We start from the raw sequence: 23,093 nt of genomic DNA on the forward strand, positions 1-23,093 counted from the left end.
GAGCAAAATAGGTTGAAAATATCTTTAAAAAAAAGCCAGTTGGTTGATTCCCATCCAGAACAGTGTTTCTAGCCAAAGAGGGTCGGCCGGCTCCCAATGGCTACGGCCGGCTCCCAATGAGGCACAGCCGGCTCCCAATATGCTCCCCTGTTCCTCTGTTCTAGGCTCTATGTAGGGTAGCACAGGGTTCAAAATGAATCTCTGGGGTACAAATAGTGTAAATATGGAAAGTTTGGGATTGTTTTCAAAGCTTGAACGTAGATCCTTCGTTGAGACTTCGAACCACACACAACGCAACTTTCATCATCAAGTGCGTAGGACAAAGCGCTCAAGTCTTGCGGGCAGTCAAAAATGGGGTGTCTACAGTTGCCCCTCTTTGACAGAGCTCAAAGTCATGGAATGATGTGAGTGATTGTCAAAGCCCAGAGACGACCCATTTGACGAGGCCGTAAGACTTGGGCAAGAAATCAAGACGTAAATGCAATGATTGAACTTGAGGGCAAAGTGTAACATGATATGCAGAAAACAAATAACTTATGATCATGTAATGAAACAATGCAATGAAACATTCAAATGAAAATGCCAAGCGACGAAACAATGCCATAAGCAAAAACAGAAATGCAACGTCTGAATGAAAGTAAAACAACTCAAGCCATGTTTCACACGGAAAGAGGTGAGCAAACAAACACGTTTCACGTGAAAAGGATAAAGAAAGTGCAAACCAAACCATATCCCATGTAGGAAAGACGCCAGCTTAACTACGTCTCATGCAGGGAATGTGGAGGGCGATGTAACCACCGGGCAAGCCTGAGGTTTTCAACCGAGGAACTCAAGATCTTAACGTGTCTCACGCGAAAGGAGGGAAGGTGGTGTGAACAAACAGGCGGACCTGCTGTTTTTTAACCGAATGAAAACAATCCTAATGCATCTCACGCGAGAGGAGGAAGAGTGGTGTGAACAAATAAGCGCACTTGTTGTTTTTAACCGAGTGAAACAATCCCAACGCATCTCACGAATTGAAATAAAATGAGTTGAGATAAAAAGGGGATTAAGATAGCATAAATGGTGATATAAAACTTGGCATGGCATGGTTTGCAAAAGAATTGTAAATGATTTTGTTACAGGCATTGTATATACACATAATATTTATTTCTTTATTAAGATTCATATATTGTGTTAGATTGTTTCTACTGGGCTTTGGCTCACCTTACCTAGGAAAAACTATTTTCAGGTGCTGGTGATATGCCTCCGCCAAGAACTTAGCTTGGGAGGACTGTGAAGCTGAATGCTCGATTTTGTTTACTTTGTGTCTAACTTTTTTAAAAGCCTAAGGCTTTATTTGTATTGGGCTTCTGACTCATTTTGTTATAACCAAGTACAGTCTTGGAAAGATGTAAGCCATTAGGGCAAATGGATATCTGTCTAGCTCTATTTTCCCATTACGTTTCGTAATACATGCTGTAGATTCAGGATGAACGGTTTATGAATGTATATCGCATATGTCGCTTTTTGTATATTAATTCTGATTAATGAAAGCTTCTTATTTTGTTTATATCACATTACACTAGTGTTTGGAGTTGGTTTATTGTAATTATTTTGGGGGCGTTACGGAATACATTCCCTTTCCAGATTCACCCTTTATTTCTCAAAAACATTATGCATGTACAATGTATTAAAGATATAATCATGCTCAATGCAAATGGATGAGAAAATTGTTTCAATTCATCTATTTCTGATGCAATTTCTACAACAATCATAGCTATCCTCTACTAATAGCCCAAAATAAATATTTCTAAACAGATATAAAATCTCCAATACAAATAAACTTTTCAAATTTCAAGATATGGGTGATAATACATATCCAACTCCACCAGCCATAAGTTGTATTAGTGAACTGTTTAGTTGTAGTATTATGATGATGACCAAACTAAATATAAGATTGGATATGGTTTATTGTGCACCTAATGTTAACCTTATTAAATCTTGACGTAAGTTATCATATTGGCCAAGCGAGAGAATGTAAGACTAAATCAATTATTTAGTATTATGGTGACCCACATGATACAACAATATGAATTAGAGATTTATCAAGATTATGATTCCATAAGGTTTTATCTAATTGGTTAATAGACGGAGTAGTTTCCAAGTCTCTTACTTTGATGGGAAAGTAAAATAAAATTGAACAAGGAAACTTATCCTCTCTCTGCCTATAAAAGGATATTCAGATTACCCATCAAATTATTCTGAATTCACGTTAGAGGGTCAAGAGTAAGGTTGTACAAAATACCGCCCAATCAACTAAAATCACACCAATTCGCATCAATCTGTACCTCTTTATCCGCAAATTGCGGTATAACCTTTAAAATTTATAACCTACCTTTGAAATCGCTCCATTATAGTTAATACATATATATATTTTTAACTCATAATAAAATATTAAAGTAAAAATGAGTATGAAAGAGATTTAATATGTGAAATTTATTACAAATTAGTAGTTATATATATGAAAAATATTATATAAAATTAGTTTGTGTTATATATATGAAAAATATTATATAAATTAGTGTTATATATATTATGCAAAGGTTTGATAATTGGTTAGAATATTCTTCAATCAGTCAATCTGCTTAAAATCGCTTAAGCCGCAATTTGTCAATCTGTCAATCCATCATTCGGTTTATAATTTTATTCTCAAACCGTCTAAACCAAACCGCGCACACCCTTAGTCAAGCAAGAAGCTTTTTTCCGCTATATTGATATTAAATTTATGTTCAATCAATTTTAGATCATTCGAAGGTCTTGCATAATAAATCCGGAAATGTTATTTATTTTTTATATTATGTTATTATTTGTGAAAAATATAATAATTCACAATCTTAGATTATAAAAATTGGTATATGCATAACACCATAAATTTATTTACAAGGATAGGAAGGGAGGGGTTGAAAAAAATGGGAGAAGTTGGACTTACAACCCTAGGAATCAGAAGGAGGAAAACATAGGAACGAGAAGGGAAGACACATGGAGTCCGCCGGACTAAAAAAAAATCAAACGACGGATAAGGAACACTATTTGGATTACAATCCAAATAGTGGATAGTCCACCCCCCTTATCCCGCGAATCAAACACGCCCAAAAGGTGCAAGACCACTGGGAAATTGTTTTGAAAATAAAAATCGTGTTTAGTTTGATTTTTTAAATTTAAAAAAATTAAAATTAATTTGATAAAAATAAATACTAATATATATTTTAAAAATTATTTCTATTGTCATAAAAAATAAAATTATATAAAACTTATTAGTATTTTTATTTTCTCATCACATTAATATTTAATTTTTTCAAAGAATTTTTCAAAAATAAAGTCCAAAAATTAAATCAAACAAATTTAAAAATTTTCTATTAAAAAATAAATATTTTGTCATCTTTTCATTTTTTAATGTATTGTGATAGAAAAGTTAGGCAGCTCTTTTCGACGTGGCAATGATTCATTAATTTAACTTCTGGCTATTATGTCCACATGTAACTCAATAATTGGCTTGTGTAACGTGGAATGACATGTGTGTCAATCCTTTTAAAAAGCTTAATAACCCTTCTTTGTAAAAAAACCCTTTCAATTACATAACATCGAGTTCTTCAATCTCTCTCTCTCTTATTCGTCCCCAAAATCACAGTCAAACAACAAAATCTATTCAAAAATATAGACACACACGCATATATATATATATATATATATGTTTGTTATGAATCGGATTGAAAATCGAGGAAGACAGAGAAGATGAATCTGTTAGGTTTTGCGTCGGCCATGGATTTGGTAGCTTGGAGGGGACTCGTTTTCACGGTATTCATCCTCCATTTCGTCTTCGCTTGCCAATTGCTCCTCCTCCAACCACTCGTCTCTGCCCTAGGTAACATTGCCCCCACTTCGTTCTCTTCTTCGACTTCGCATTGATTTCACGTATAGATGATTCTACTTTCAGTTCAATCTTGCACAGAATACTTGTGGTTAATCGACTATATTGAGCTATATATATATATATGTACTAGAATGTGTGCACACCTGATAGGTGATCTGAAAATAAAAATATATATGTACATGAAGAGGAAAAGAAAACTGAAGAAGTTTCAAAAATTTGAAATTTAAAATTTGAAATAAAAAAGTAAGGCAAATGTAGGACAATTTGGGAATGAAAAGCTTCACTGGGTTGTAGGATTTATCTAATAGAATAGATTATAACATAGATATATACTGTGTTCTGATTGTTCTTCCTAATTGTAATTCTTTAATGGTATCTGGTTGGGGATGGTGTTTGTAATCGGGCTTCAATCAGTGTAATTACTGAGTCGCAACAGTTTGATAGCTTTGGTATAATTTGATTTTTGAACTGTATTAATACTCCTATGCAATGCTGGAAATTTGTTGTGGTCAATAATACTCAGCGTATGAAAAAAGTTGCATGAATGTATAAAGAAAGAAAATTTACATGCTTTTATAGTGGCAAACGTGGAGCATAACTTATGGATACGCTTTTTGTCTTTAGCCCTACTCTTTGGCAAAGGGGAACTTTCACGCGGAAAATTATGTTTTCTTGCCCAAATGACCCGGGACCTCAATCCAAGCCCAGAGTATTAAATTCCTCCTCCTTTCAATCTACTTTGAACCTTTCTTAGCAATGAACACCTTCCTACTGCAAAATTGTATCACAAACAAGGATTCTAATGCTTTAAGGAGAGACCCTTGTGTATAAGTGTATAAATCACCTACCTATCTTCGTACAGATTTTTGGTAGAGGGATGATCCTGGGGAGCTTTGTTTCCCTGCGTCTATTTGCTGTAACATCAATGTCGAGCTGATAGCCCTTTCTCCTTTCTCAAATAATAAGATAAGCATCCTAACTCCAGTAGATACTAGGGGTTGTCGTGTAGTCATTTACCAAGTTATGGTTCTATCCTAAGAAGCACGGACACGGATACAGATGTGAACACGGATGCAGATATGGGACATGGCGATTCAAAAAAAAATGGAGACACGGATATGACGGGGATACAGCGGGGACACGACAACAAAATATGCTTTCATATATTTTTATTTGCTATCTTGATTAATGTAACATCCACAAACAATCAATATTAACAAAAATAACTCTAATTTTATTTTTTTAAATTTTTTTTAAAAACACTTAAAAATTAAGGGATTGTTTGGGAATAGGCTATTTTAATAATTTTTTTTACTTTTGTTGCTAAAATAGTAAGAAAAAAATTAGTATGTTTGGGACTAACTTTTCGACTTTCTATAAAAAAAAAATGATATTCAATAATATAGAAATGTTAAATTACATATTTGCCCTTTGGAGGTGTCACGTCAAATTTTGGAGAGGTGTCATGTCAAAGGTCCAAACAGGGGACAATTTGGTATTTTTGCATATAAAAGCTTCCCAGGCAAGCTTGCAAGAGGTAGGTAAAAAAAGTTAGCTTTCTTGACTTTTTGGCTATTGTAGATCATGCCAAACAAGGCCTAACACTTGCAGTTTATATATATTATTTTTTATTCTATTAAGTATTTAAATTTAAGAAAAAAATAATAAATATTCAATATTCAATATTCATCAAAAGTACTAAAGAAAAAAGGGGAAAAAACAACTTGGTATGTCCCTAGTGTGTCCCTTGAAAATAAATTAATTAACTAAGGGGACACACCATGTGGCGTGTACCATACATGGATACGGAACTTATTTTGAAGTGTCAGTGTTTCATAGATTTGGTCCCAACCAATGTTACATGGATCTTCCAAACTGGTGAGGTCTTGACACTTGAGTGAGATTATGAGATATGTGTTCGATAAGGCTTCTATTTTATGCATAAAACGCTTTATTTTAGTTTGTAGACATAATGTTATTGGAAAATAGCATTTTAGTGGACAGTCCCAAAATAATTACACTATACATGGGAATCTCTTTTAGGTGCACAGGAAAAAGTTGCACCCCACACAGGGTAGCTTGCACTGCACCCTCCATAAAAATGAGATTATTTTACCACTGTCCAGCTGATTTGTAATTTCCCCTAATTTTATTCTTAAAAATAAAAAAATATATATATATGAAATATATTTGTGTTTTGGTGTCGTTAACATGAGAAGTAGATGAATATGACACTTAGACACATACTGGCATCTGTCCTCGAGTCTATGTAACATAGATCTTGGTCAAGAAAAACCAAGATGCAATATTTGAAGAAGCATGCTGAAAAAACAAAAGCACTCTAGCATGCAATGGCCAATGAAAAGCCAAGAATTTGATTGCCCGATTGCGCTAATTCGTATGAATTAGAACTAAAAAAACATGTGCCCATAACTCCATTAATGTCACCTAAGATGAAATCTGGAGTCCCTATATTCTTGTGGTTAGTGGAGAACAATCATTGGATCAAATTTGTCTTAAAATTGAGATTATTTTGTTTCCTTCCTTCTAAATCTCTCTGGGACTAGAGAAACAAATAAAGGAGGGCGGCAAGAAGGAGAAGGGGGGAGGGGGGCTACGAACTCTATTTAACTATAATGGGGAGGAAACAAGTTGTAGCAAGCACTAAGGTCCAAGCTTATTGGCCTCGTCATCGAAATCGGCTTCCAATTGCTCTAAGACCCAATAACTCTACTATATAGCTATATATGGGGGCTTCGACGGTGAGCAAAAATAATTGATCAAGAAGTTAATCACATTTTGCATGCATGATCGCTTCTATAGTTTTTTATCTTCCATCTCCTAGTCTACTGCTACTGTACTAAAGGGGGTGTGCTTGTAAAATGCTTTGTGCTCTTTAAAAACCAAACCAAGCCTTAAATCCCTGTTCTTCATTCGACTCTATCAGAGGCCATTTGATTAGTCAAAATAAGGAGATTCATATTTCTATTTACTACACTAGCCTACATCAATCTAGGTCTGCCATTTCCCTTAATACTTTTATCTACCGTTACTGTATTGCATCTCTTCACTACTGCCTCTACTGGTCTCCGTTGTATATGACCAAACTATCTCAATCTATTCTCTCTTAGCTTAGCTTCTATCGATGCTACTTGTACCCATTTACAAATAGACTCATCTAATTCTGTCTTTTCTAGACATGCTATACATCTATCTTCGCGTTCTCATCTCAGCAACACTCATCTTATCTACACGTTTCTTATTTGCCCACCATTCCATCACATACAAAATCGCTGGTCTAATAGTTGTTTATTGCACAGTATCCCAGATGCATTCCTCCACTTAAGCCACTCCGCCTTAATTCTATGGACCACATTTGTTCTAATCTCCCAAGTTGTTGTGATAATCGATCTTAGATAACAAAAATATTCACTCTTAAATAGTTCTTGGTTCTCAATCTTCACTTCTACTCTATTTTCATTGTTACTGTTACTAAAATTACACTCCATGTACTTTGTCTTAGTTTTGCTTATCTTAAATCCTTTAGATTCAAGTGCTTTTCTCTAAGTCTCCAACTTAGTGTTAACTCCTCTAATCTCATCCACTAACACAATATCATCTGCAAAAAGCATATACCATGGCATATCATCTTGAATATTTCTCGTTAACTCATCCATAACTAAAGCAAAAAAATAAGGACTTAAGGTTGATCCTTGGTGTAATCCCACAGTAATTGGAAATTCACTTGTCTCGCTAGTCAACGATCTCATAGTGGTCACCACACCTTCATATGTGTCCCTAATCATATCAATGTAGTCTTTTGTCACCCCTTTCTTCTATAACACTCACCAGATTATATCCCTAGACAGTCTATCATATGCTTTCTCGGGATCAATAAAAACCATATAAATGTCTCTTTTCTTTTCTCTATACTTTTCTGTTACTCTCCTCAAAAGATAGATCGCTTTCATTGTTGACCTACCAAGCATAAATCCAAATTGATTCTCTGACACCTCTATTATATATCAACGTTCCATCACTCTCTCCCACACTTTCATTATATGACACATTAGTTTGATTCCTCTATAGTTGTTGCAATTCTAGACATCTCTTTTATTTTTATAGATTGACATTAAAATACTCTTCCTCCACTCTGGCCTTTTTTTAGTCAATAAAATCTTGCTAAATAACCTAGTCAACCAAACAACCCCTTTCTTACCCAAAAATTTCCAAGCTTCAATAGGGATATCATCGGATCCTAAAGTCTTATTCGATTTCATCTTCTTAAGTGCAATCTCCACTTCAAAATTCCTAATCCTATGATAGAACACATAGTCTTGGTTTTCCTTATTACTGACCACTTCCTCTCATTTTGACCTTCCTTCATGTTCCTCTTCTCATAATAGTTCTTCGACCTCTCCTTAATCTCTTCATCCTTCACCAACATTTTAGAATCCCCACTCTTGATGCACTTAACTTGATTAAAGTCTCTTGTTTTCCTCTCTTATCTTAGCAAGTTTTTATATTCTCTTCTCTCTCTCAATACTATCTAGGCTAGTGTATAGGTCATCATAGGCTTTCAAGTTAGCCTCTCTCACTACTTTTTGACGTCCTTATTTGCCAATCTGTAGCTTTTAAGGTTTTTCTCAGTTTTATCATTCTGTCACTTTTTAAAGGACTCTTTTTTCAACTTTACTACTGCTTGAACCTCCTCCCTCCACTACCAAGTTTCCTTAGAGTTAGGTCTCTTTTCTTTCGACTCTCTAAGGACTTCCTTTGAGATTCTCCTTATACAATTGGCCATCGAGTTTCACATAGTGTTAACATCATCTTCTAAGTTCCAAGTACCATCTTCAACCATTCTATTCTTAAATATTTTTAGTTTATCCCCTTTTAGGTCCCACCATCTCGTCCTATGACGCCTACTATCCTTCTTAGTTTGATATTATCCTTTGAAGCATAAATCTAGTACCAAAATCATATGTTGAGACGTCAGGCTCTCTCCAGGAATCACTTTACAGTCGTTGCATTTTAGACGGTCCACTTTTCGTACTAGAAAGTAATGTATTTGGCTCCTAATTGACCAACTCTTAATGGTTATCAACTGCTCCTTTCTCTTCTTATACATAGTATTGGCCGCCACCAGGTCAGAAGCTAATGCAAAATCTAAATACTCTTTCCAGCCTCATTTCTATCACCAAAACTATACCTACCATGCACTCTCTCATGACCTATTTTATCTATTCCTAGATGGCTGTTGAAATCTCTACCTATAACAAGATTCTCTCTTATGAGTATCTCCTGTAATACCCTTCATCCATTTGGTCCAAAACTTCTCTCTTAGTCTGATTATCTAATCTTACTTGGGGAGCGTCTGCACTAATAGCATTCACTATATTTTCTCCAATAACTAGTTTAATTAATGTAATCCTATCACCTTTTTTAATGACCGCCACTACATTTTCTATAAGACCTTAGGCAACTATTATTCCTGCCCCATTCCTATGTCTGTCCTTGTCACAATAATATAGTTTAAACCCAGTATCCTCTATTTTCCTCTATTTCTCTAGCTTTCTTACCTGTCCACTTAGTTTCTTGTACGCAAGTTATACTGACTCTCCTCCTCATCATGACATCTACCAATTCCATAGTCTTACTAGTTAAAGATCCTACATTTCATGTGGCTACCATCAACCTATAGTCTTGGACTAGCTTCTTTATCTGCGCTCGTTTAGAAAAATGCAAAAACCTTTGCCTATTTTTCATCGCACCCAGGCGTAGATGCGGCGCCCCTTGCTCACTTTTCGAAATACCTGGAGGCAGATGCAATGCGTCACTTAAGGGGAACGACCTAACATTAAATCGATTCAAAGTAGGATTCATTTTCATAAGGAATCCAAGCGGCTTTTTTACGTGTTGGTTGTCGGCTACCTAACACACAACTCTCCTCCTTTACCCAGGCTTGGGACCGGCGGAGTTATGCTTTGTGTTCTTTCTTTTTTGTTTCTTGTTTTGTTTTGTTTTGTTTTGTTTTTTTTTCATTTGATTTTGCTGCTAAGTCGCCTGCCTTGGAGATGATCATTAAAAGCGAAGGTGCCATATCTGTAATGTAATTAAGGCCTTGTTTGGAATAAACTAAAAAAGTCGAAAAGTTATTAAAAAAGTCAAAAATCCTATACTATTCAAGGGTAGCTTGTGGGGGAAGCCACTAAAGCAAAATTATTATTTTGCCCTTTGAATTCAACTACCCAAAAAGTTTAAAAGTTAAAAGTCAAAAAGTCAAAAGGGTGAAATGGTCATTTTGATTTTACTACAATATTTTATTATACATCTTTTCATAAAAAGTTAAAAAGTTATCCCAATCATACATACTTTTTTCTCTACTTTTTTAGTTAAAAAGTCAAAAAGTGCACTTATATAGCACATTCCAAACAACCACTAAATCTTAATGGTACGCATTTCTTTGAACATTTAGGTATTCTATGCATTCGAATTCACTACAGTAATTTAAATTATCTCATGGTGGGTTAGTTATTTGTGTTTATCATATGTACTTTTGTGATCATGTCTCCTTTTTTTCTTTTGAAGGGTAAATTTTCAAGTATTTAGGTGTTGCATTGATGTAATGTGTATGGGAGAAATATGTTAACTTTTTATTTTCTCTAGCAAGCTTATTTCTTAACTAGCGTATAACCGTGCCTGAAGGCACGGTGTAAATAATATTAGGATTAGAATATAATTGTAATCCCAACACTATTTAAATTTATTTTTTAATTTCATAAAATCACAAATTTATTATAAAATTTTGGAGTTCTCACAAAACTTCTCACGGAAACTCGTTTTTACTTATTTAATAAATAGCTAGATAGATAGATATGCCTACCATACATACAGTTTTCACGGGCATACATACAATATTGCTTTTGCTTATGTAATTATATAAAAATTGTATGTATGCCCGTAATGTCCTAGTGTATTACGGTCATACATACATTGTATGGAAATATGTGTAAAATATATTGAACAAAAAGGAGAAAAAAAAAAAAAAAACAAATAGAGAGAAAAATAAAAACGGGAAAAAATAAAAAAAAATAAAAAGAAAAGGGAGAGGAAGGCGGGATCATGGGATCATGGAAGGAGGGGTGTGAGAAAATTAAAAAGCAAGAGAGAGAGAAGCAGGAAAGTAGAAAATGTATATGTAGAATATTTTTTGGAAAATATATCTCAATCATTATTTTATAATTTGAATAGATCTAAGCCATCCAAATGTCCTAATAGGACAAAAATATGTTGAAGATTCAAAAACCGTCCTGTTTTATTAAAATATGTTGAAGATTCATATGAGGTCTAAATTTACGAAATGTATCAGGTATTCAATATATTTAAAAATAATAATTAATTGTTCAAATTCATTTAATTTGTGGACTAAAAAATTCATTAATATAATCTCCACTACACACAGTAAAATCTGACTCCTAATCCTGGGATCGCAGACCTTTTCATATAATATGAATAAAAATATGTGAACAAAAATGAGAAAATAAAAAAAATAAACAAATACTGAGAAAAATAAAAATGGAAGAAAATAAAAAAAAATTAAATTAAAAAAAAGAGAGAGGAATGTGGGATCATGGGATCATAGAAGGATGGGTGAGAAAAGGAAAAAGTAAGAGAGAAGCGGGAAAATAAAAAATGTACATGTAGGATATTTTTTAAAAAATATATCTCAGCCGTTGTTTTATAATTTGAATAGATCTGAACCGTTTAAATGTCTTTGTAGGACAAATGTGTGTAGGACAAATTCAAAAACTATCCTGCTTTATTTTATAGATGTTGAAGATTCATATGAGATCTAAATTTATAAAATATATCATGTATTCAATATATTTAAAAATAATAACTAATTGTTTAAATTCATTTAATTTGTGGACTATAAAATTTATTAATTTAATCTCTACTGCACACAGTAAAATCTGGCTCTTAATTTTGGGATCCCAGACTTTTTCATATAATATGAATAAAAAATAAGTGAACAAAAAGGAGAAAATAAAAAAAAATAGAGAGAAAAATAAAAATGTGAGAAAATAATAAAAAAAAAAAGAAAAAAGAGAGAGGAAGATGGGATCATGAGATCATAGAAGGATGGGTGAGAAAATAAAAAAGTAAGAGAGAGAAGCGGGAAAATAAAAAATGTACATGTAGGATATTTTTTGAAAAATATATCTCAGCCATTATTTTATATTTTCAATAGATTTGGACCGTCCAAATGTCCTAATAGGACAAATGTATGTAGGACAAATTCAAAAACTATCCTACTTTATTATATGAATGTTGAAAATTCATATGAGATCTAAATTTATGAAGTCTATCATGTATTTAATATATTTAAAAATAATAATTAGTTGTTCAAATTCATTTAATTTGTGGACTATAAAATTCATTAATTTAATCTCCACTGAACACAGTAAAAGCTGGCTCCTAATTCTGGGATCGTAGACTTTTTCATATAATATGAATAAAAAATAAGTAAACAAAAAGGAGAAATAAAAAAAAAAGAGAAAAAACAAAGAGAGAAAAATAAAAATGGGAGAAAATAAAAAAATAAAAAGAAAAGAGAGAGGAAGGTGGGGTGGTGAGATCATAGATGGATGGTGAGAAGAGGAAAAAGTAAGAGAGAGAAGCGGAAAATAGAAAATAGAAAATGTACTTGTATTTCTTAATTTCTTAATTTCCATTTTTTTAATTAAATTCATTTTAATGTTTGGTTAACTGGCTGTTGTGGTTGTCATCTGTGTCATATATATAGAGCAAATTATTTTTGTGTTAATAATTTGAAAACACAAGGGAATGGTTCTTCTCTTGATAGTTGAAACAAACCCCATTTCCAACCCTTTCTGCAGAGGCAACCATGCACATGCACCTGGATGTTTATTGTTATTCATCTGCTTATTTGTGTGATGCAGTATGTATGTCCTTTGTAAGCCTTTTGTAGCTGTTTTCTTAACTAGAAAATTGAAAGTTGAAGTTGCAATTTCTTAGGTGAATGTAATAAATTTTGGTATATAGACTGTTGATTTACCCATGAAAGATGATATTACCCTCCTTTGTGATGTTCAGCTTGCAATTACATAAAATAAAAAGATTAGTAGCTTTTTAAGTATATATTCAATCTTTTATTTTTATCTTAGGGCCATGTTATAGAACCATGAAGAAATATTTAAACTTATTCTTCATATTGAATAAGTTTCTTGAGATTTTAAACTAAAATATAGTGCCTTAAAATTACATAAGTCATAATATGGAGATGAAAATATTTTCTAAGTTCAGTTGTAATTTAATAATGTATTATTGTATTTTGGATATGCAGATGGAAAACCTGGTAATGCTGCTGAGTTGTTTGAGAGAGTTTCACAAAGTGTAAAGGTGAAACATTATAGTGAGGCACTTGATGATCTAAATGCTGCTATAGAGGCAGATCCAACACTTTCAGAGGCATATTGGCATCGTGCATCTATTCTTCGTCAGTTGTGCAGGTTTTGATTTAGAAATTTCATTTATATTTTTTTCAACAGTGTCAATTTCTGCACCCCTGATAAGCAATAAAAAAAATAGTCTGGTGTTTCTCAGAAACAAGTTCAACTATTCCGGCATTTATGAACAGTTGTATATTTTGACATTAATTTTTAAAATAAGATGTGGGAGAGTTGGTTGATATGTCACTGTTAGAAGTATTGGAGGATGATCCATGAAGATATGGGCTTCTGCTGCTTTTAGATTGCTATAAGAAGCTAAGGGTGCAAATATTTTATTTTAAAATCCATCAACACACTGTATTAAACTTAGCAGCTGGATCCTGTTAAACTGGGAGGCCCCCGTTATGAATCCTTCAGTTGTTAGATTGTAAATTTATTATTCCATCAGGAAAAGTAATATAAGGAAGCTTAAGTAGTGCAGTTTTGAAGTGTACTCCTTCAATGTGCCTGAAGTGAGACAGTATCTGCTTCCCTGAATGTGCTTTTAGTAATTATGGTCAGATTGCTGCAAAACTGATTGGACCATGGTATTAGCCATGTGTTACAGATTTGCGATACTCAGGTAGCTTATCTCTGCTGAAAAATTCAGGGTAATGGTTGGACCACACTGTCAATTGTGGTGCTTCCTTCCTTTGGAGGATTTCTCTTGTTCATCTCCCATGCTTCTGAGCTTGATTGAATTTAAAGGGAGGAATATATGTACATTTCACATCAAATCTCTAGTTTACAAATCTTTAAATGTGTTGGATTCTTCTCTCTCATTAATGCCCAGTTTATTTTCATCCATTCAATAGAATTGTTATCTAAATCCCATGCTTGTGAGGTTGGTGAAGCATATGGGGTGTTGGGATGGAACATTTGTTGTTTACTTGTTTCACATAGAATTTCTAGTTGACTGAATATTTGAACGTATTGAAATCCCTCCCCCCCCCCCCCCCCCCCCCCCCCCTTTAATATCTGGTTGGAAAACTATATGATTCAGGCGATTTTTGGCTAATGTAGATACGAGGGTTCAGAGAAAAACTACAAAAAGTTTCTGGAGATGAAACCTGGAAATTCGGCTGCAGAGAAGGAACTTTCTCAATTGTTACAGGCTCAGAGTGCCCTTGAGACAGCTACAACTCTCTTTGATTCAGGCGACTTTACAAAGTCATTGGAGTATATCGATAAAGTTGTTCTTGTATTTTCTCCTGCATGTTCAAGGGTATTGATTCTATCATTGTGATCATCGTCATTTTCATGAATATTTTTAGCTTTAGATTTCTCTAAGTTAGCTATAATAATATGCAAGCTGTAGAATTAATTTGACACCTTGTTTCTTTTTCTGCTGCAGGCCAAACTCCTTAAGGTGAAGTTATTGTTAGCTGCTAAAGATTATTCGGGTGCCATCTCTCAGACAGGGTATATTCTTAAAGAAGATGAGAACGATCTAGAGGCATTACTGCTACGTGGTCGTGCCTACTATTATTTAGCTGATCATGATGTTGCTTCAAGGTTGGTTGGACACTACAAATTAATATGGATCTTTGAAATTCAGTGAATTGTATCTCATTGTACTTTCTCCCAAAGTAGCCTTTTGTTCACATGGGGACATTTTTTAATGTCTTCTTCAGGCATTTCCAGAAAGGTCTTCGTCTGGACCCAGAACATAGTGAACTAAAGAAAGCATATTTTGGATTGAAAAATTTACTCAAGAAGACTAAAAGTGTAAGTTCAATAAGCTTTTCTGGAGCTTAATAAGGTCATTGCCATGTTATGTTATGATGTTTTGTAACTTCTTTATTATCCTCAAACCTCAATTGTTATTTTATTTAATGCAGGCAGAAGATAACATAAATAAGGGTAAGCTGCGTCTGGCAGTGGAGGACTATAAAGCAGCCCTTGCACTGGACCCAAATCATCTTGCACACAATGTACACCTTCATGTTGGTTTGTGTAATGTCTTGGTTAAGCTTGGTAGGGGAAAGGATGCTGTGAGTAGTTGCACAGAAGCGCTTAACATTGACGAGGAGATTATAGAAGCTTTAGTTCAGGTTTTCTTTTGTTTCCTTTTGCCTAATGGTTTTTTAAAATATTGTAAAAGTGCATAGAAATATCTGAATATGGATGCAGTTGATAACTATGTTCTCTAACAGGGATAAGCCTGAGTTTTTTAGTTAACATTAGAATGTATTTAACTAATGACTATGTTTTTCAGAGGGGTGAAGCGAAACTTCTGATAGAAGATTGGGAGGGAGCTGTTGGGGATCTAAAATCTGCAGCTGAAAAATCACCTCAGGTTTGTCTTAAAATTTTCCCAATTATATCATAAGTTCTCTTCACACTTGCAACTTCACAACCATGTTATGTAGTGCTTTAATATGTAAATTGTTGCATCAGATGTTTCTACTAGTCTTATTGTCATGGTGATCTTACTAATTAATATAAAAGGAATGCATATTCTTTAGGAAATGTTGGTGTTTCGTTTAGGACAGATTCTACTTTCTCAAAGTGGTTGAAGGGTCTAAGGATATTCACTTTCACATTTTTTTGGTTTGTTATTTATTGTGGGAATCTTCTCGTGTGTGAAGTGTAAGATAAAAAGATATGTAGTGCATTTCTAAATAAAAAAAAGATATGTAGTGTAAAAGATAAAGAAGTTAAAATAAAAGGAAAAAGAAGCATTAAGGTTTTTACTTATTATGAAGCATGGATACTGCTAGAAGGGAGTCAGATCCGTGGTGTATTCGTATTGGATACCTACTCTTCGGATACTATGGATATGTATCATACTTTTCTAAATGTTTCTAATACTTGAAATGAATTTTCTTTAATTGTGAGAAGTATCAATATCTTTTGAATATTCTAGGACACTTATCCAAACTATTCTAAAATTGAAATTGTAATAATTCTTGCATAGCATTAAAGTATAATTGTTAGGATAAATATAATAATAGTTTTTTAATACTTCGCTTACTTCGTAGAAAGAAGAAAAGAGTGAGATCAAAGTAGTAGTAGTACCCTACTTTTATCAGAATTTATCGAACTGAAGTATCTTTAATGTGTCATACATACTTTTTTAGAAAGGATAAATATAAAAATAAAAAATAAAAACTTGCATACAACACTTTTGCATTTATCATTTTAGTGTGGAAGGGAAATGTACAAGGGCATTATAAACATTTTAGATTTGATATGGAAATGAAATATTTGAAAGACCCGGGTGGTTATTGATTGACAACCCTTATTTTCTTTTTCTTCTCTTCTCTACTCTGTATCATTGTGGTCGTCTGGGTGGGCATTGACTGAGACTAAGCGATTTGGGTTTTATTTATTTATTTGCAAGTTTCTAATATTTCATTTTGACCCGCCCCTATCTTTTTAAATTACATTAGACCCCTAGCAAATTGAGTCTAAGAAGGATTCCTCTTGTGCCGAACTTGTGGTTCAACACTCAAGATGAGGGTAGGATGTAACCGAAAAGCTAACACCGGCGGGCATAATAGAATGGGCTAGGAATCTATTAGAAGACATACAATGGAATGCCTCACTGCTCATTTTATCATTGTCATTTTGTGGACCATGGTAAGAGCTATCATGCGTGGTTGTTCCCTTGCTTATCTCCTTTTCCCTCTGCATCCCTTCTAAGGCATTTTGACGGTTATCTTATTTTATGTAGAATATATCAGAAGTAAATTAGTTAGTAATGTTAGCATATCAGGATTTTGTTCTCTCTGGTTTTGTGGATCTGAAGAGGTAGAGCATGGAGGGAGCCGTTACTGATATCAAACTAGTGTAAAGTGAATATTCTGCATTTATGATGGTCTTGATTGTATATATCTGGACCTGAGCTTCACTGTAATAAGTGTTTCTTTCATTTTTTTTTGCTTGGTAGGTAGTGGAACTAACTCCACTTAATTAAGTTACCCAAATAAAAGGAACTAACCTAAGTATTTTTTAACCAAGCTGGGTAGAGCCTTGAGAAACCAAAAGTTGTATAGTGCTGAGCCCAAATAGTGAATACTCCGTTCGTCTTAGCTCATATTGGTCAATAATTGACCAGTAGATATTTACTTAATTTTACTTTTAATTGACCAGTAGATATTTAATTTGACCAGTACACATTAATGTGTGTTTGGGAGGGGTGACCATTGATTCATGGTTAGGCCTAATAACCTTGAGGTTATGGGTTCAAGTCTTAGGACCACCACTTTGTGTATTATGCCAAGGTTAGGTGTGTACTCAATCTTTCCCTCCCCAAACACACATTAATGTGTACTAATTGGGCATTGTTTTTGTTTTTTTTTTTTTACTTTTAATCATTCAGTTGTTAGTATTGCTCAATTTTAAGTTAGTGTTTGTTCATAGTTCTTTGAGCCTGGTTTGGATATATATATATATATATATATTTTTCTTCTTTTAGACTCCAGAAGTTTTAGTTGATTGAATGTATTTTCTTCTAAATCCAGATATCCATAAAGTTTGAGAGGTAATATTTAATTCGCTAATTGTACAGGATACGAATATTCGTGAAACACTGATGAAGGCTGAGAGATCGTTGAAGTTGAGCCAACGAAAGGACTGGTACAAGATCTTGGGAGTTTCAAAAACTGCATCCATATCAGAGATTAAACGGGCATATAAGAAGCTGGCTTTGCAGTGGCACCCAGATAAGAATGTTGACAATAGAGAAGAAGCAGAGGCCAAATTCCGAGAAATAGCCGCTGCATATGAGGTTTGGTTAAAATATGTTTTTGTCGTTGCTCTCTCATATGCTTTTTGGCCACCATGCTGTATATGTGTTTTCTTTTAGTTAACAAAAGTTTCTTGGTAATTCGACGTATCAACCTACCAATATAATTGCTTGAATTTTGAATCAAAGTACTAGTGAGCAAAAAAAAAAAAGGTTGTGCTCTATGATTCCATCATATGTAGAATCTAACTTCCACTGAACTAAGCCTTACTAGTTATTTGAGTTCAGCCACATGATTTATGATCAGCTGATCTGCTCTACTGTGGCTATTATTCTTTTTTACCATTTTTTATAATAAAATTTAATCATGTGTTAAATTATGCAACTTGAGCGTGTACCTAATATCTTCAACTTTTCCACACTTTCTAAAATTGTTGCGTCCTCCGTATACAATCTCGTTGATTGCCAAATCTCATCCCTTGGTGTTCTTTATAGGTTCTTGGAGATGAAGAAAAACGTACAAGATTTGATAGAGGGGAAGACATTGAAGACACGGGTATGGGGCCGGGGGGTGGTGGATTTAACCCTTTTGGTGGTGGGGGACATCAATACACATTTCACTTTGAAGGTGGCTTTCCCGGTGGCGGATTTGGCGGATTCCAATTTTGACCACCTAGTCAAGCATGTGGATTATTATTCTACTGTTGGTTTCACAAAGAAGGTAATGGAGCGGTCTCTGCTTTTTTCTGTAGTAGCAGGATGCCTATTTGACTGGCTAACAACAGGTTTATTGGTGGTGAAACATCCTAGTTCATTTTTCAAATGGTTTGATAGAAGAAAGGAGTCTTATTCTCCTGAAGAAGGTTTCACTGTGGATCATCATATTTTTTTTGTATGAGTTGATTAAAAGTAGATAAGCCCTCATTTCCGTGTAATTTTCGGTTATTCTGGACTCCAACAGGCTTAAAAATGTGGTTGAGAGATAATTGAATTTATTTTTATATCACACTATGAAGCAAATAAACATCAGTAGGCATATACAGGAAAGAGTTTTGGCAGTTTTTCTGGTATTTGATCCATCACAAGAGCTTGATATTTTACTTTCTTTGAACCCAATGTGTCTTCAGATCTTTCGATGATGAAATCTTTGGTACCCATCTCCTGCCACGGGATCTTTGTCCCAAATTTCTTACATCTCAGTTTTCACTTGTCTCAGAACAGTCACAGTAGTTGAATTATAGTTTGATATTGTTGTATCTCGATTATCCAATGAATCTTTCTGTTAGAATTATTGAGAGTATGTAATCTAAAACCAATTGGCATTGGATTGGATAAATGGGCCTCTAGTGTAATGTATAATTAAGATTGAGTGGAGAGATGATATGAGAATGAGACTAGTCTCTAACACTTCTGCGTATGTAGTTCGATTGGATAAATCCTGTTGTAGAAACACAGATATTAAATATAAGTACTGGCATACTAATGTTCAAAATGTTTTATGCAGCCTTGTTAATATAAGCTTACATTTGGAGCACAGAAAGTACCATTTGTTTTCAATGTTCACCATTCATTTGTGGAAATAACAATTAAGACACATTGCTGTTCTGATTGAATGATGGCAATTTTAAGTCAGAAAATAAGGTGGCGTTTTCAAATTTATGAGCCCACCCAAGCCTCACATCGTACAGCAAGACCCCTCCCCCACTTTTAGAGCGCTCAATGATGAGTTACATTTAGTTATCCTTTGAACAGTGAAAAGGTTAGAGGTTTTGGATTCAAGTCAATGAAGCAATTGTGACCCTGTCGTTGTAATTTAACATACTAATCTCCTAATATCCAATTATATGGCAAAAAAAGAAAAAAGAGATGAGTTTCATTCTAAATTTTAACAATAATAAAGATCTTAACTAACCAATGTATAAACTCTTATAAAAGTTATTTTCGTATTATAAAATTATGGGCATTACTATTTTAATCCAAAAATTAAATTTACTTTTCAAATTCAGTAGTGTGACAATCAATCAGAATATCTAAGACAATTCTCTCTCTATCTCTCTCTCTCTCTCTCTCTCACACACACACACATATCTTTCTAATAATTAGTCAATCATCTCTTTTACACATCATTAGGTTTAGAAAGTAAACTTATATATCAGTTTCCTAAAATTATAATCGATTTCAATAAGCTGCACCAAAAATATTTTAGAGCATCTCTAACAAATTTTTTAAGAGGCTTATTGATTATTGTAGCTAATTTTATTATATTTGACGCCCTCTATCAATATCTATCAACTGAATATGAAAGTTTTAACAAAATTAACATTTAACAGTTTTAGAACATGGAAACGGTGTGTTTTTCCAAATTATCAAATTTTGCACTGAGAAATTTCTCAAATTGTTAAAATTTTTCCAAAAACTAAGTAATTTCTATATTGAAATTTCACAATAATTTTACAAAATTTCACATTCAATATAGATCTTTTTAGATAGATCTTCTCGAATTGGTTTCTAAAATATAAATTTTATCAAAATAAGATATATATATATATATATATAAACTGTAAAAATTAGTTAATTTTAATGTTTTGAAGAAGAAAATAAGTAATCCCCTGACACATTACTTATGTGTTACACGCAGCAATTCATATTTTAACAAAATAAGGTGTTAGGATAATTAGGTGGTGCTTGGGATTGGTCAGTTTAAAAAATTTTTTGTGAGACTTACTGGTCTAGAAATTTTAAAATTGGACCTCTACCAAATTTTCTAAAATTTAACCAAAATGATATATCAGTGCTATTTTTGTTATTATAAATCATAATGATATGAGTTTCGTACTGATATGAAATGATCACAAAAAATTGCATCATATGAAATTTCTCTATGAAAATCTCAGAAATCTATGAGATTGTAAATGAAAACAAAAGACCAAGATCATTTATAATTTCAGAAACTCTACAGAAGTCATTTTGAATAATATTTCTCTGTGAAAATTTTGTTGTATATAATTTTCGATGAAGCAATTCAAGCTATTCCGTCCACTTCATATGCACAAATGTATTTCCGTTCAAAAAAACCTCAAAAATCTAGAAGAGATTATATGTGAAAGGAAATTTGAGGTGTCTGGGGACAACCTAAAAAAGTCAAATTTTAGTTTAATAAGCAAAAAAATTAAAAAATCACTAAGTTGTTTATTATCGGTTAAAAAAGTCAAATGTCGCATCAATTTTTTCACTCACAAAAAAAAGTTAATTTTTTTAACAACTTTCTAAACACATTAACTTTTTTTAGCTCCTAAAAATGTCAAATAGTCATAAAAAAGCAAATCCCAAACAAATTTCCATGGGATGTCATGTGGTTCTCAGTTATAGAACCATGCAATGTAGGTGTAACCAAAGTTGCTACCTTGTCATCTCTTCCTGATTTGATGAACCCATAATTAGGCAAACTTTAGTACTCCATAAATGTCATGCTCATCACTAAATTGATCTGCTACTTGTATAAAAAATTTGAAGAAGAAGGTTTCTTCTTCACAAGGCTGTCCCAAGCAACAAGCACAGTGAAGATCATTCAATGGTAACCACAAAAACTTCAATCATTCTCAGCCTGCTCTGCTGTTTTTCCCCCATTGCTAAGCAAAACCAACAGCTATCTGCTTCAGCACCATCAACACAACACCACACCACACTTCTCTCTCTCTCTCTCTCTCTCTCTCTCTCTCTCAAAAACAAGATAGCTAGGATATGAATGTCCATCAACACCTCATTTCTCTTACTCTCTCTACCTGAAACAAGGTAGCTAAGATATATGAATGTTCTCTAGCCACCTTAAAATGCAGCCTCTTACCTAATTTCATACTCACTTCCCATCTCACCACCCACACTCCATAAAACCCCCCCAATTCACTTCCATACTTCATCACAACCTCCACAACTCCCTTCTTCACTTTCCCATTTCAAACAAGTACAAAGTAGTAATTACCAACAAAAACTCCATAAAAATGTCAAACCAGCTTCTCTCACCATTCCCACTTCTACTGATCATTATCACCTTCCTCTGCTTCCCCACAGCTTTTGCTCTGTCTCCAGCACTACCTCCACAACCTCCAGCTACTCAGTCTCCTGCACAGCCTCCCCAAGTCCCAGCCACTCAATCTCCACCACCAACAGCACTAGCTCCACAAGTCCCACTTGTCCAGTCTCCACCGGCACAACTCGCACCAGGCCCAGCCCCACCAGGACCACCCAACATCACCGCCATCCTCGAAAAGGCTGGTCATTTCTCTACATACATTCGGCTACTAAAGGCCACCCAGATTGACAACCAAATCTACAAACTCCTCAATGACTCCAGCCAGAGCCTAACCGTGTTCGCCCCATCTGACAATGCCTTTGGCAACCTCACTACCGGTACTCTCAACTCCTTCTCAGACGAGCAGAAGGTCCAGCTGGTGAAATTCCACGTCATCCCATCTTTCCTTTCGGTTCCTGCATTCCAAACAGTGAGCAATCCGTTGAGCACACAGGCTGGAAGTACTGTTCAGTACCCGATGAATGTGACCACGGCCGGGAATCTGGTGAACATCAGTACCGGGATTGTTAACACCACAGTGACTGGCACGGTGTATTCCGATAACCAGCTGGCGGTGTATCAGGTGGACCGAGTTCTACTTCCATTGTCCTTTTTTGTCGCTATATCACCAGCTCCGGCACCATCAAAGCCTGAGAAGAAGGCTCCGTCTCCGGCAGGAGAGCAGTCCGCTACTAGCACTGATACGTCGGTTCAGGCTTCCAGTGCAATGCCAGCTACTCACCACCGTGCACTCAATGTTGCAGTGTGCTTTGCAGGTTTTCTTATTGCAGCATTGTGTTTGTGTCTTTGAGTTGTGAGCTTGTCTTTGAGTTGAGAGATTGTTGATGATGATTGTGTTTGATTTGTGTAACCAATTTTTACTTAAATAATTCTTTTGACTAAAAA

General features: G+C 34.3%; 1 protein-coding gene and 1 pseudogene across 2 annotated transcripts; both read left to right on the forward strand.

Annotated features, from left to right (window-relative positions):
- Positions 1-3,587: 3,587 nt before the first annotated feature.
- LOC114256469 (dnaJ protein P58IPK homolog) lies at positions 3,588-19,124 on the forward strand. The gene is made up of 9 exons (XM_028196119.2): positions 3,588-3,904; positions 13,281-13,446; positions 14,449-14,650; positions 14,780-14,940; positions 15,060-15,153; positions 15,267-15,479; positions 15,644-15,724; positions 17,942-18,160; positions 18,614-19,124. The coding sequence occupies exons 1-9, from the start codon at positions 3,775-3,777 to the stop codon at positions 18,785-18,787; spliced, it is 1,440 nt and encodes a 479-aa protein (XP_028051920.2). The 5' UTR covers positions 3,588-3,774; the 3' UTR covers positions 18,788-19,124.
- Positions 19,125-21,853: 2,729 nt separating this feature from the next.
- Positions 21,854-23,093, forward strand: LOC114256514 (fasciclin-like arabinogalactan protein 11 pseudogene; annotated as a pseudogene). Its single transcript, XR_014343270.1, has one exon. The product of XR_014343270.1 is annotated as a fasciclin-like arabinogalactan protein 11 pseudogene (transcript).

The sequence above is a fragment of the Camellia sinensis genome, chromosome 10 (assembly GCF_055761805.1).
Source record: "Camellia sinensis isolate YWXY chromosome 10, ASM5576180v1, whole genome shotgun sequence".
NCBI classification, from domain to species: Eukaryota; Viridiplantae; Streptophyta; class Magnoliopsida; order Ericales; family Theaceae; genus Camellia; species Camellia sinensis.

Excerpts from the sequence above, each read along its gene's own strand:
- LOC114256469 (XM_028196119.2), top strand. The coding sequence starts at position 3,775 with ATGAATCTGTTAGGTTTTGCGTCGGCCATGGATTTGGTAGCTTGGAGG. Across the intron at positions 3,905-13,280 it reads ACCACTCGTCTCTGCCCTAG|ATGGAAAACCTGGTAATGCT; the intron begins GTAACATTGCCC and ends TTGGATATGCAG. Across the intron at positions 13,447-14,448 it reads ATTCTTCGTCAGTTGTGCAG|ATACGAGGGTTCAGAGAAAA; the intron begins GTTTTGATTTAG and ends TGGCTAATGTAG.